General features: G+C 47.8%; 1 protein-coding gene across 1 annotated transcript in view; it reads right to left on the reverse strand.

Annotated features, from left to right (window-relative positions):
* Positions 1-526: 526 nt before the first annotated feature.
* Positions 527-12,956, reverse strand: part of ATN1 (atrophin 1) — a 111,456-nt gene continuing 99,026 nt past the window's right edge. The window contains exon 10 of the mRNA XM_077467135.1: positions 527-11,179. Coding sequence (XP_077323261.1) covers positions 11,146-11,179 — 34 coding nt within the window. The 3' untranslated portion in view covers positions 527-11,145. The remainder of the gene's footprint in view (positions 11,180-12,956) is intronic.

The following is a 12,956-nucleotide window of genomic DNA, read 5'->3' on the forward strand; positions in this document are numbered from 1 at the left end:
TCCTGACATCTCCTCTATGGCCTTGCAGGACCGGAGCGACGAGGGTTGAATAAAGGCAAGGAAAGGGCCACATCTGGCCTACAGGCCGCAGTTTGAAGGCCACAGCTTCTGGCCTAAGCCCTGTCCATTCTCTGACCCTCCGTCCAATGGGAGCGCTTTGTTGGTCATGAATGGGCTCTTTCATTAGACAGAGTGCTGGCAGGAGCACGAGGAAGGCAATAGTAGACACTCTGTGCTGCCCGCTCTAAGGCAACACTTTTTGGTTTCAGATATTGACAATGGGCGATCGGTTTGCTTATGGTAAAAGTCCCCCGCCCCCATAATGCCATAGTCATCACCGGGGTAGAAGACACCAGTGGGAGCGAGTCACCCCACCAACTTACTATAATATCACTTTTTAAATGACCTTATTTTACAAATATCATGACATGTTACCTGTTGCATTTTCTTCTTTAGCCGGTGATGTGTGACATCAAAGTCGCCATTTTTCTCCGTTCTGTATGACAAAATACTATCAACACGCAAATTTCTAAGTGCCTTTCACTTTATTTCAGCGCTCCTCCGCGTGTCACACAGGTGGCCGCGAGTCATCGTGCAAAGGCGCAGGAGGAGGGGAGAGTATAAAAGGGGAGGGGATTGGTGGGGGGGGGGGGAGGTGATGGAGGAGTGTAATATCCATATATATTTATACAGTTATATCTCCATAAGCTCTCACTCTCCTCCTCTCACTCACACATATATGTACAAATACGCACACGCTTATAGTTGTATATCTCATATATACATATACAGGCAGAAGCAGACTCCAGCCTTATAGATAGAGTGTTGCCCCAAAAATCGGGATCCATACAAAAAAAAACACACAACCATACAGGGTCACGTGAGCGTGGACACATACTCAAGCATACGGGTGACACGCATACGCACAGAGAGCTTGTCTGATGGGCGGTCTTAAAGGGTCAGTCCACCCAAAACTGGTATGCTGTTTCAACAAATCAATTAAAAAAATGCTCTGAGAGGGAGCTGGGATTTTTTTTTTTTTTTTTTTTAGGTGCCAATAACCCAAATCGCAGCATCAGATAAGTTTAATATATTTTATCTGATCAATTCAAAATAGTCAAGGACAAACAAAATATGAAAAAAAGGACACTTAAGATTCACTAAATACATTGGAACCTTTCATCTTGGATATTCACAAAATCATTATTTACAAATGGTTGTTGTGGTATAGCAATTCTGACGTGTTTCGCCAGGCTTCTTCAGGAGATGTCGTTGGGAAAGTGGGGGGGGGGGGGGTGGGGGGCGTGTGCACCGATCTGGTGTACTGGTGTTTTTGAAAGCAAGTCTATCTGGAAGTACTGCCTGTTTGGAGTTACTCCCTTACTGGGCTGGGGAAATCAATTTATTGAGTCCTTGCTGTGCATATTTAGTAGACACGGGCGCCGTCAATAAATTTGTTTCGTTCTGTTCCATTACGGTTCCTATTAAAATGAATTCGTACTTCGTATTTCGTGTCCGAAATTCCATTTCAATTCGTACGAAATACGAAATTGCCGTTAGGTTCGTTAACTTATACGAACGTTCGTTACGATGAATTTAAAGGCAAAAATATATACCTCAATATGACAGTCGATGCCGATGGAAGTTTGGTCTTTATCTGAAATTCCGTTGAAGAATTTCCTACCGGAAATATGAATTTTTCGTTAGATGAGGGGGCTCCCACCATCCCTGTGCTGTGCTGACTTCCTCCTGGGCAGGGCCGTCTTTAAGGCAGGGCAAAAGGGGCAGCTGCCCTGGGCCCTGTCATTGTTGTGGGGCCCAAAGCAGCTGCCTCATACTTGCCAACTATCCCAGTTTAAATTCCCTTGTCCCTTGAAGTTTTAGTCCTGTGCTGTGTCCCGATATCTCAGTTTGAAGAGCTGGTACTAATGCTGCCCAGCTCTGCCCTATTGTTGTGTACAGATGACTCACCTGCAGACCCTGTGTTTACATGTAAATAACTGGCGTTCATATGTAAATAGCGGCATCATTACTAAGTAAATAGCTGCGGCCGGTGGCATTGATATGTAAATAAAGGCAGCATTCGTATGTATATCATGCTCCCCTGCACTGAGGAGATGATGTGCTGTAACCTCTAGCAACTAACCAGTGAGCCATAGTGTGTGCTGTAACCTCTAGCAACCAATCAGTAAGCAGTAATGATATGCTGTAACTGCTGGCAACCAATCGCACTTTCTGCCTGATCTGATACAGTAAACCAATTTTAAGTCTAGCTGCTATTTATTGTATGTCTCAGAGCAGGTGGAGAGGGAAATTGCATGGGGGGGGGCCCCGAGAAAATTTTTGCCCAGGGTCCAATCAATATTAAAGACGGCCCTGCTCCTGGGGATTCGTAAACAAAAGTTCGTATTTCGTACAAAATTCGGAAGCATTGGCAATTCGTGTTTTCGGATCCTCCCGAACGTATGAATTTAGGGAAATTCGTACGAATTTGAGATTTGTACGAAACGAATCACACGTGTCTAATATTTAGAGGAGCATATTAAAGCCATCACTTGTGGCTCTTTTATCTATGCTCCCGGGCTCCATAGCATCCCAGAAATGTAATTTCTTCCTATCTGTGGCTGGAAAACAACCACTACTTCCCCTTTGTCCTTGCGGGTTTCGACTGTAAATGACATCATGTGTATGGAAGAGGTGTTAGCTATGGATAATGATACAATGATAATGATACATTTGACACATTCAAGGTTCTATGGCGTAGACTTCTCCACCCCGGACTCCCTGAAAAAGTTTCTCCCACCCGTGGACTGATTAAGCTTATCAGGTTTCGCTCTTCTCTCCTCCTTTTTCTTTTCCATCCCGACCTTCTCAGGACTTCTTTTCTTCTTCCCTCCCTTACTCCTTATATACAATACTAGAATGTACCGATCTCAGATTCTTGATCCCAAAATTCTCTGGTTTACATTTTTATATGTCTCAGGTGTTTTACCTTTATTGCCATGTTTTCCAAATCCGTATTGTGCTCTACCACGTTTGAAACGTTGTGCGCCAGCCTTTCTCAACCCTTTCAACACAAAGGAACCCTTGAAATATCTTTCCGGTCTCGGGGGAACCCCCTACTAAAAATGATGATATCTACAACTCAGGATACATTAGTGTGATGGTCTGTGGGGAGAATGCTCCTTACCCTTCTGGGTCATTGGGAAGAATTACCCCCCTTTACAGATAGCTAAAAAGGCCAATGGTGTGAGTGGGAACTGATTTGAGAGGAAGAAATTGCTGATTGCTCAAGGAACCCCTACAACCTCTGGAGGAACCCTAAAGGTCCGCGGAACCCTGGTTGAGAAACCTGTTGTATACTGTAGAAATGCGATGTTGGATATGATGATTTGCCTCAAATGTTCTTGAACATATAAAACAAATATTTACCTCTAAATCCATCATATGTCAAAACTACCCCTCCTACGGCTAACACCAGCTTGCTACGCCCCTTTTTTTCTGGGTGTCCCCTCTGCTGAATCTTGAATGGATCCAAAAACCTTCACCTAGCATTCTTGTCTTCCTTTTTATTTTTTTCTGGACTGGTGTTCACACATTGATATCAAATTGGTGTGGTAGCACATATGTCCTGAAGAAGCCTACAAAACGGCGAAACATGTTAGGATTGCTATAACGTGGCAGCCATTTGTAAATAATGAATTTTGTGAATATCCAAGATGAAATGATCCAATGTTTTTAGTGAGTTAACTGTCCCTTTTTTTTCATATTTTTTTTGTCCTTTATTATTTTTAATATGAATTGATCAAATAAAATACATGAATTTTATCTGATGTTGCGATTTAGATTTCTGGCACCCAAAACATTTTTTTTTCATGTTTTGTAGACTATATACAGGATTGCGGTGCCAGTGAGATTTCCTCTGACTAACTTTTCTTGTACCAGATTTGTGTTTTACAGCTTTGCCAATATCCTGGAAGACATGGCGGATCCTTCTATGTTCCGGCCACGATGCCGGATCGCGGTCCACCTACTTCAGCAGCTATAATGTCCTCCATCCATCTCGCCACTGGACAGCCGGTGTTGGCAAGGTCAAATTATGGGCAAATAAAACGCACTTTGTCAATTTAGCATTAACACAGATGAGGTGGAGGGGGGAGGGGGATATGTAAGTTTCGATACAAAATAAATGTAATTTTCAGAGATTCTAATGTATTTGAATCTCTGAATGGACAAAGTAACGAGCATCAACGAATGGGGAAGCAAGTAATAACAACATGAACGTATGCATTTGTTTCATTTTGGGTGACATCACATGATGCAATAGTTGATTTGGCCTGCGGGGCGGGGCGGGGCGGGGCGGGACAAGGGGTGGGCAGGAAGGACAACTGCCCTTGGCACTGCATATCTGCTGCATTGAGATTGGGGGGTATTTGTGATGGAAGGTGGAATTCGGGGGTTGGGGGGGTGGCAGGAGGTAAGTATTTCTTTAGGAGAGGATGTTTGGGGTATTTGTGTTGGGAGGAGGGATGGAGGGAAGAAGATTTGTGTTAGGACGGGGGTCTTGGAGTGGGGGCAGAAGATGTGTACTTGGAGTGGAAAATCAGGGGTAGAGGATTTGAGCTAGGAGAGTGATATTTTTTTTTTTGGGGGGGGGGTGGCATTTGTGATGGGGGTATTTGGGGGGTGGTAGGACAAAGATCTGTGCTGGGTTTGGGGATCCCAGCAGGGGGGTGAATTTGTACTGCGAGGAGGGGGGAATTTATGCTGGGGGGGGGGGGGTAAGTAGGGTTGCCACCTTTTCTTCAAGCCAAACCCGAACACTTTAGTGGCCTGGGACACCTTTGGGTGCCCCAAGGAGAGGAGTGCGGTGCAGTGCGCATAGCGCGCCGCAGCTAACAGTGGGTGTGGCCAAATTGCTCTTGCTGACATCCTTGCCCTGCCCCAGTGATGCTGAACCTGCCCCCAAGACAGCCGCCCGCAGCTGCTTGGACGGCAGCAGATGTGTGAGTGGCTATTTTGGTTAGTTGGGGAGCCACAGCCCAGTCTGAATAATGTGTCTGGCTTTCAGTCTGCATGAAACCCGGACACGTGATTGAAAACCTGGACTGTCCGGGTGAATCTGGGATGAGTGGCAACCCTAGTGGTGAGCATGCAGATTAGGGCTCACTTTCTTTGTGGGGGGATGGGGGGATCTTTCCTGACACGTATTACTCATACATCTTGGGGGGAGGGGGATTTTTGCTGATACGTATTACTCATATATCTTGGAGGAGGGAGGGGGGCGCAGTTTGGCATGTTTGCAATGGGCTTTAGATGACCTTGTCCTGGCACTGCCATGGGGAAATGCAAGGCTTCACTGCTGGTTTCCCTTAGCCAAGATGGCGGGAGCACCCGAGAACTGATTGAAGAATCGGCTCGGGTGAGGACACCGCTGGATGCTTGGACATGTAAGTGGCCATAATAGTAAAAGTCGGCTGCTACAGTATTTGTAGATGCTGACTTTGAATTATTATAATTTTTTAATTTTTTTCAGAGATATTGACATTTTACCCGCCATATTCGTCAATCGACATTTTTGATAAAGGACGATTTTGACCACTGTTTTCAAATTTGTCCCGTATCCGTCGATGTCCCGTTTGCCCCGTATCCGCCGATGTCCCGTTTGCCCCGTATCCGTCGATTGTCCCGTTTGCCCCGTATCCGTCGATGTCCCGTTTGCCCCGTATCCGCCGATGTCCCGTTTTCCCCGTATCCGTCGATGTCCCGTTTGCCCCGTATCCGCCGATGTTCCATTTGCCCCGTATCCGCCAATGTCCCATTTGCCCCGTATCCGCCGATGTCCCGTTTGCCCCCTATCCGTCGATGTCCCGTTTGTCCCGTATCCTCCGATGTCCCGTTTGCCCCGTATCCGTCGATGTCCCGTTTGCCCCCTATCCGTCGATGTCCCGTTTGCCCCGTATCCTCCGATGTCCCGTTTGCCCATGGTTGCCGTCAGAACCTAGAGGGCCATAGCTGGCCAGATTTCACCCCAAATGCCAGTTTTAGGTGGACTACACTTTAGGACAATGATGTTGATATACTAAAACTGGAGAGTGCAAAATCTGGTGCAGCTGCGCACGGGAGCCAATCAGCTTCCAGGTTTTATTGTCCAAACAATTAAAGTTAGAAGCCGATTGGCTCACAGCTGCACCAGATTCTGCACTCTCTAGTTTTAGTAAATCCCCCCCGCCCCTCCCCCCCAATGGCTCCCCATTCCAAGCGCTCTGTATCTTAAAGCTGTATACACTGGTGTTCGGGTCCATCCACTCACACAGGATATATATATATTGTGGCGTTAATATACACATATATACTCACAGATCAGATATGCGGACACTGTGGAATTCATGTACAAATACAAGTAAGTATTCCCACCACTGGACACATCCCTGGTATATACAGAAACCAACACGGATACTCAGACATATGTATTTTCTGTAGCCACGGGTTGCACGCGTCATTATGTACAGGGGGTCGAACGTTCGCGCTCATGCACACGCACACACATCCGGTGTGGAAGGAGAATGCGCACACATTCAGGTATGTACAATGTATACACTTACATACAGATATATATATATATATATATATATATACGTAGCCACTCATTCCGTATGGACACACATGCCGGAAAAAAAAGGAGACGAAGGTGGTTGGTGTGACTTCATGTGCAAACAAAATATACTCGATGGTGATAACCGGCACTGTGGAAGAGAAATCAATTTTTTGGGTTTTTTTTTGTTTTTTTATGTCGTTGCTCGAACCATTCACAAATTCTGCCATTTTTGTGCCCAGGAAATCATGGTGGTGGGATAGTATTGCCTTGAAGAGCTTTAAAATCAGTAGTATGAACTGTACTTCAAAGTTGTCCAAACGTGATGCTCAGGGCCGGACTTACCATTGGGCTAGACTGGGCTCAAGCCCATGGGCCCTGCCCAATAGGGGGCCCCACGGGCCACGCCGAGATACATAGCCGAGTGTACTCGGCTCCGCTCACAGTCACGCCCATTCCCGCCCTATGATGGACATGGACTGGGCGTGACTGTGAGTCGAGCACACTCGGCTACTCTCGGCTCTGCTCTAACATGTATCTACAGCCCTAATGTGTATCTACAGCCCTAATGTGTATCTACAGCCCAACCCCTTTTTTTCCACCTTTGGATAGAATTGAGAGCAGTGTCTCTCAACCAGGGTGCCATTTGGGGTCCCCTGGGGTGCCATGAGCATGAGACCCAGTTTTCTCTGGATCAGAGATGGATGAGAGGACTCTGTGGTGATGGGGCACTCAGATGTGATTGGGGGGATTTTTTATGGGGGAGACTCTTGTGTAGGGGCAAGTCTGTGATGTAAAGGGGGCTTTATTGTGATGGGGGGCTTCTGATGTGAAGGGAGGACCTCTGATGTGAAGGGATACACTAATATAATAGGCCTCTGATGTGATGGGGGTGGGGACTCTGATGTGATGAGGGGACTTCTGATGTGATGGGGGACCTCTGATGTGATTGGGGGACCTCTGATGTGATGGGGGAACCTCTGATGTGATGGGGGACCTCTGATGTGATGGAGGGACCTCTGATGTGATGAGGGGACCTCTGATGTGATGGGTGGACCTCTGATGTGATGGGTGGACTTCTGATGTGATGGGGGGACCTCTGATGTGATGAGGGGACCTCTGATGTGATGGGTGGACCTCTGATGTGATGGGTGGACCTCTGATGTGATGGGGGGACCTCTGATGTGATGGGGGACCTCTGATGTGATGGGGGGACCTCTGATGTGATGGGGGGACCTCTGATGTGATGAGGGGACCTCTGATGTGATGGGGGGACCTCTGATGTGATGAGGGGACCTCTGATGTGATGGGGGACCTCTGATGTGATGAGGGGACCTCTGATGTGATGGGGGGGACCTCTGATGTGATGAGGGGACCTCTGATGTGATGGGGGTCCTCTGATGTGATGGGGGGACCTCTGATGTGATGAGGGGACCTCTGATGTGATGAGGGGACCTCTGATGTGATGGGTGGACCTCTGATGTGATGGGGGGACCTCTGATGTGATAGGGGGATCTCTGATGTGATGGGGGACCTCTGATATGAAGGGTCTTCTGAAGTGATGGGGTGAATATGATGTGAAGAGGCGCTCTAACGTAATGGGGCGGCCATTTTTAAGTTTTACACTGCGGTCAAAAGATGGGATAGGAAAATAATTAAATTAACCTCAAGTGATGGTGAGCTGCCATTTGGAATGGGCTTTGTAGATCCATCAAACTGTATTCAGTTGGCTTGGACAGCTTGGAAGTAGCAAGGAAGCCTCTCGATGGCTGGGGGCTGATACAGATAAGGGACAGCCATAGGAATCAACGGATAGGATAGGAATCCAATTAACCTCTAATGACGATGAGCTGCCATTTGGAATGGGCTTTGTAGATCCACCAAACTGCTTTCCGTTGGTTTGGACAACTTGGAAGGAACAGAGAAGCCTCTTGATGGCTAGGGGCCACTACAGATAAGAAACAGCCATAGAAATCAACAGATAAGATAGGAAAGGAATCAAATTAACCTCAAGTGATGGTGGGCTGCCATTTGGAGTGGGCTTTGTAGATCCATCAAACTGAGTTCAGTTGGCTTGGAGAGCTTGGAAGAAGCAGAGAAGCCTCTTGATGGCTTGGGGCTTCTATTGATAAGGAACAGCCCATAGGACTCAACAGAAAGGAATCAACCTTAACCTCAAGTGATGTTCAGGTGCCATCGGGAATGGGCTTTGTAGATCCCCCAAACTGCATTCAGTTGGCTTGGACAACTCGAAAGTATCAGAGAAGCCAACAGAATGTTAATTTTCACCTATACTTTGGAAAGAGTGCGATAATACTTTTATAAATACGATGGAGATAATGAGCGCAAAAAAACTGTAACACATATGCAATTTTTGCTCTCTTCAGGTTTCATAAATAGGCTCCTGGTTTTCATTTTTCCCTTTGCGGCACTAAACACTAATTTCTGATGCTTTAGGCGCGGTGGCGTCTTTCAAGGACCATCCAGACCTTTCCAGATTGGTGTGTTGCGGGAAAGTGCTTTAACACATTACAGTGGCATTCATTGCCAATGGCACCCCAGCACATTATACATAACGCAATGCATTGTCAATGGCACCCCAACATAACATAGCCCCAACTATAACATCCCTGTCACACACATGTATTGCAAAACATTACGGTGTGTTATGGTTCATAATGTCCGAAAAAATGGTGCATGTCCAATTTTTTGGTCCATTATAGTGTGTTGTCAGCCCAATCATTTGAATGGGCTGCCTTAAAGCTGAAGTCCAAAGAAAAGGAAAGAAAAGTACTCCTTTGCAGTGGAGCTCCCTTCACTCTCCCAAGGGTTTAACTCTTGTTTATGCCTGGGGTAACAGTAAAAATGACTTTAAGGGTTTGTTTACACTTGCCCCGGCAATGGGGGGCACTGACAGATGATCAGTAGGCAATACTGTCACCTCCTGAATGCCCGTTTTCTCTTTTTGAGCCTAGCATTTGGCTTGCGGTTGCAGCGCGGCCCTATTCACTTAAATAGAATGTGTTTGGTGGTACTGCTTTTTATTTTTGTTTATGCTCTTCGCGGGGCAGTTAGCACACTCAAAAGCAAACAGCAGGTACAAAAAAAAAAAAAAAAAAAAGAGCACACAAAAAAGTGCACAGGGTATACACATGGACCTCCTCCAAAGAGAAAGGACCCCGACAGGGACTGGGGTATTCGTAGTCCATCGAGCCGAAACTAGGCAAACTCCTTTCTTCAGGAGGCCTGACGAAGCAAGGCCGAGCCAAGTACTAGGTGGGGCTCCTCCAAAGGGAGACCCAATTGGAGGGCGGCAGCCTCTTCTCTAAGGCTCTCCAACGATTGCAGGCACATAAGTACAATGCCGGGCCAATGGGCCTGTATGGTATATGAGGATGTAGAGACACAACCAACCACGTGGAGGTTCAGGGGGAAGAGGAGAGCGCCAGCCGCTGGGGAAGCGAGGAGCCCTAGGCATAAACAAGCATTTACCCCAGATTTTTATTTCCCCCCCGGGAGTCCAGCTTTAGGACAGCACACATTAACGCAATGCACCGGAATGGACAGGTCTGGAAGGACCCTTAGCGAATGGCTCAGTGCCTACTACATCTGACCAGTATGTAGATTGGCTTGTTGGCTTTCCTTGGTGGGCTTCCCCAGGAAGGACATTGTTGCAACCACAGATGATTCTAACCGCCAACCACATACAAGTGCCACAACCGGTACACGCGGTTTTCTAGTTACACACACGTCACCAGGAGGAGAGTGTGAAGCTTCTGTCACACACACAGCCAAACACACCATTAGTGACACGTTACATACAAAAAAAATAAAAATATTGTCCATGAGATGTCAGGATCATGGGGCAGGCCGTCACTCTCTACAAATGCATGTCCCCTCCAGTGCAGAGCATCGCTCGGTCAGCGGGAGCCTCTCGGGCCTCACTTGAGGAGTCTCACGATAGAGAGTCTGTCCCTTCCAGCAGATTTCTTCCCCCCCCCCCCCTCCAGGTCACAAGTGCTTCTGTCCATCAAGGGCTTGCCTCTCTGCGCGAGTTCTCACAGTGTACTTCCTGTGCGTCTCTGAAGGTCGTAGTGCGTCTTAACTGTCACAAGGGTGTCTCATTTTCACAATTTGGGGAGGGAGAGTCTCAGGAAGCAGTAGGTCACCCAAGGGCTGTCTCCTTGCAGCAGGGCATCCGTATCTCATTGAGCAGCATTCTCTTTTTCGGCACGACGGCCATTTTTTTTTTGTGTTGTCTGTCTCACTCCAAAAGGCAAGTGCCATGGGGTAGGTCATATAAGTGCATTATGGTAGGTGGTGGGGGGGGGGAGGGGGGAGTGGGAGGTTGATCAGAGTTTGTACTTTTAGGAAGCCTCTCTGAACTCCCCTGCTGCCAGTCTGCATATCTTGGGCGTTGGTTTTTGGTCACATGAATTAGTTGCCCCTCGGCGAGGACCAGGGTCAGATCTCAGGAGCTCTGAAGTCATCTTGCCTTGTCCAGTCAGATGCCTGCAAGCTGTGAGATGACCTCCGACCCCGGGACTTCACTACAGGGTTTTGTCAGTTTCTTTCTTCAAATGACTGGAAAACAACAGCACAAACGGGGGACTGTTCTTAATGTCTTATGGAGGACAGCATATCATCAAAAAAATGCATGCAGACCTGACCAAGCAGATATAGCTCTATCCAAGTACATATTAGATTCTTTTTTTTTTTTCATTTTTCAGAGAGATTTGCCACCCCGTACATATGCTGGTAATTCCTACAAAATGTGCAGAAATCGCTGTGCCTTGAGAACAAGAATGAATTACCGATAAACAGAAAAATTGGAAGCTCTATGAAAGATCCAACGTGGATTGCAAGAAAGAATAATAATATAGTGTATGTATATGGTTAATATTTTCTCATTTATATCTACCCTCATTTTCCTATACATGACTCTTTTAAGACTGTCCAGCGTCCCATACAAGCATGGAGCCAGCGTCCCATACAAGCATGGAGCCAGCGACCCATACAAGCATGGAGCAAGCGACCCATACAAGCGTGGAGCAAGCGACCCATACAAGCATGGAGCCAGCGACCCATACAAGCATGGAGCCAGCGACCCATACAAGCATGGAGCAAGCGACCCATACAAGCATGGAGCAAGCGACCCATACAAGCATGGAGCCAGCGACCCATACAAGCATGGAGCCAGCGACCCATACAAGCATGGAGCCATCGACCCATACAAGCATGGAGTCAGCGACCCATACCAGCATGGAGTCAGCGTCCCATACAAGCATGGAGTCAGCGTCCCATACAAGCATGGAGCCAGCGACCCATACAAGCATGGAGCAAGCGACCCATACAAGCATGGAGCCAGCGACCCATACAAGCATGGAGCCAGCGATCCATACAAGCATGGAGCCAGCGATCCATACAAGCATGGAGTCAGTGTCCCATACAAGCATGGAGCCAGCGACCCATACAAGCATGGAGTCAGCGTCCCATACAAGCATGGAGCCAGCGACCCATACAAGCATGGAGCCAGCGACCCATACAAGCATGGAGCCAGCGACCCATACAAGCATGGAGCCAGCGATCCATACAAGCATGGAGTCAGTGTCCCATACAAGCATGGAGCCAGCGACCCATACAAGCATGGAGCCAGGACCCATACAAGCATGGAGTCAGCGACCCATACAAGCATGGAGTCAGCGACCCATACAAGCATGGAGCCAGCGACCCATACAAGCATGGAGCAAGCGACCCATACAAGCATGGAGCAAGCGACCCATACAAGCATGGAGCCAGCGACCCATACAAGCATGGAGCCAGCGACCCATACAAGCATGGAGCCAGCGACCCATACAAGCATGGAGCCAGCGATCCATACAAGCATGGAGTCAGTGTCCCATACAAGCATGGAGCCAGCGACCCATACAAGCATGGAGCCAGGACCCATACAAGCATGGAGTCAGCGACCCATACAAGCATGGAGTCAGCGACCCATACAAGCATGGAGCCAGCGTCCCATACAAGCATGGAGCCAGCGACCCATACAAGCATGGAGCCAGCGACCCATACAAGCATGGAGCCAACGTCCCATACAAGTATGGAGTCAGCATCCCATACAAGCATGGAGCAAGCGTCCCATACAAGCATGGAGCCAGAAACCCATACAAGCATGGAGCCAGCAACCCATACAAGCATGGAGCCAGCATCCCATACAAGCATGGAGTCAGCGTCCCATACAAGCATGGAGCCAGCAACCCATACAAGCATGGAGCCAGCGTCCCATACAAGCATGGAGTCAGCGTCCCATACAAGCATGGAGTCAGCGTCCCATACAAGCATGGAGCCAGCGACCCATACA

The sequence above is a fragment of the Lithobates pipiens genome, unplaced genomic scaffold, assembly GCF_037356315.1.
Source record: "Lithobates pipiens isolate NorthernLeopardFrog02 unplaced genomic scaffold, aLitPip1_a1.2 Scaffold_47, whole genome shotgun sequence".
Lineage (NCBI taxonomy): Eukaryota > Metazoa > Chordata > Amphibia > Anura > Ranidae > Lithobates > Lithobates pipiens.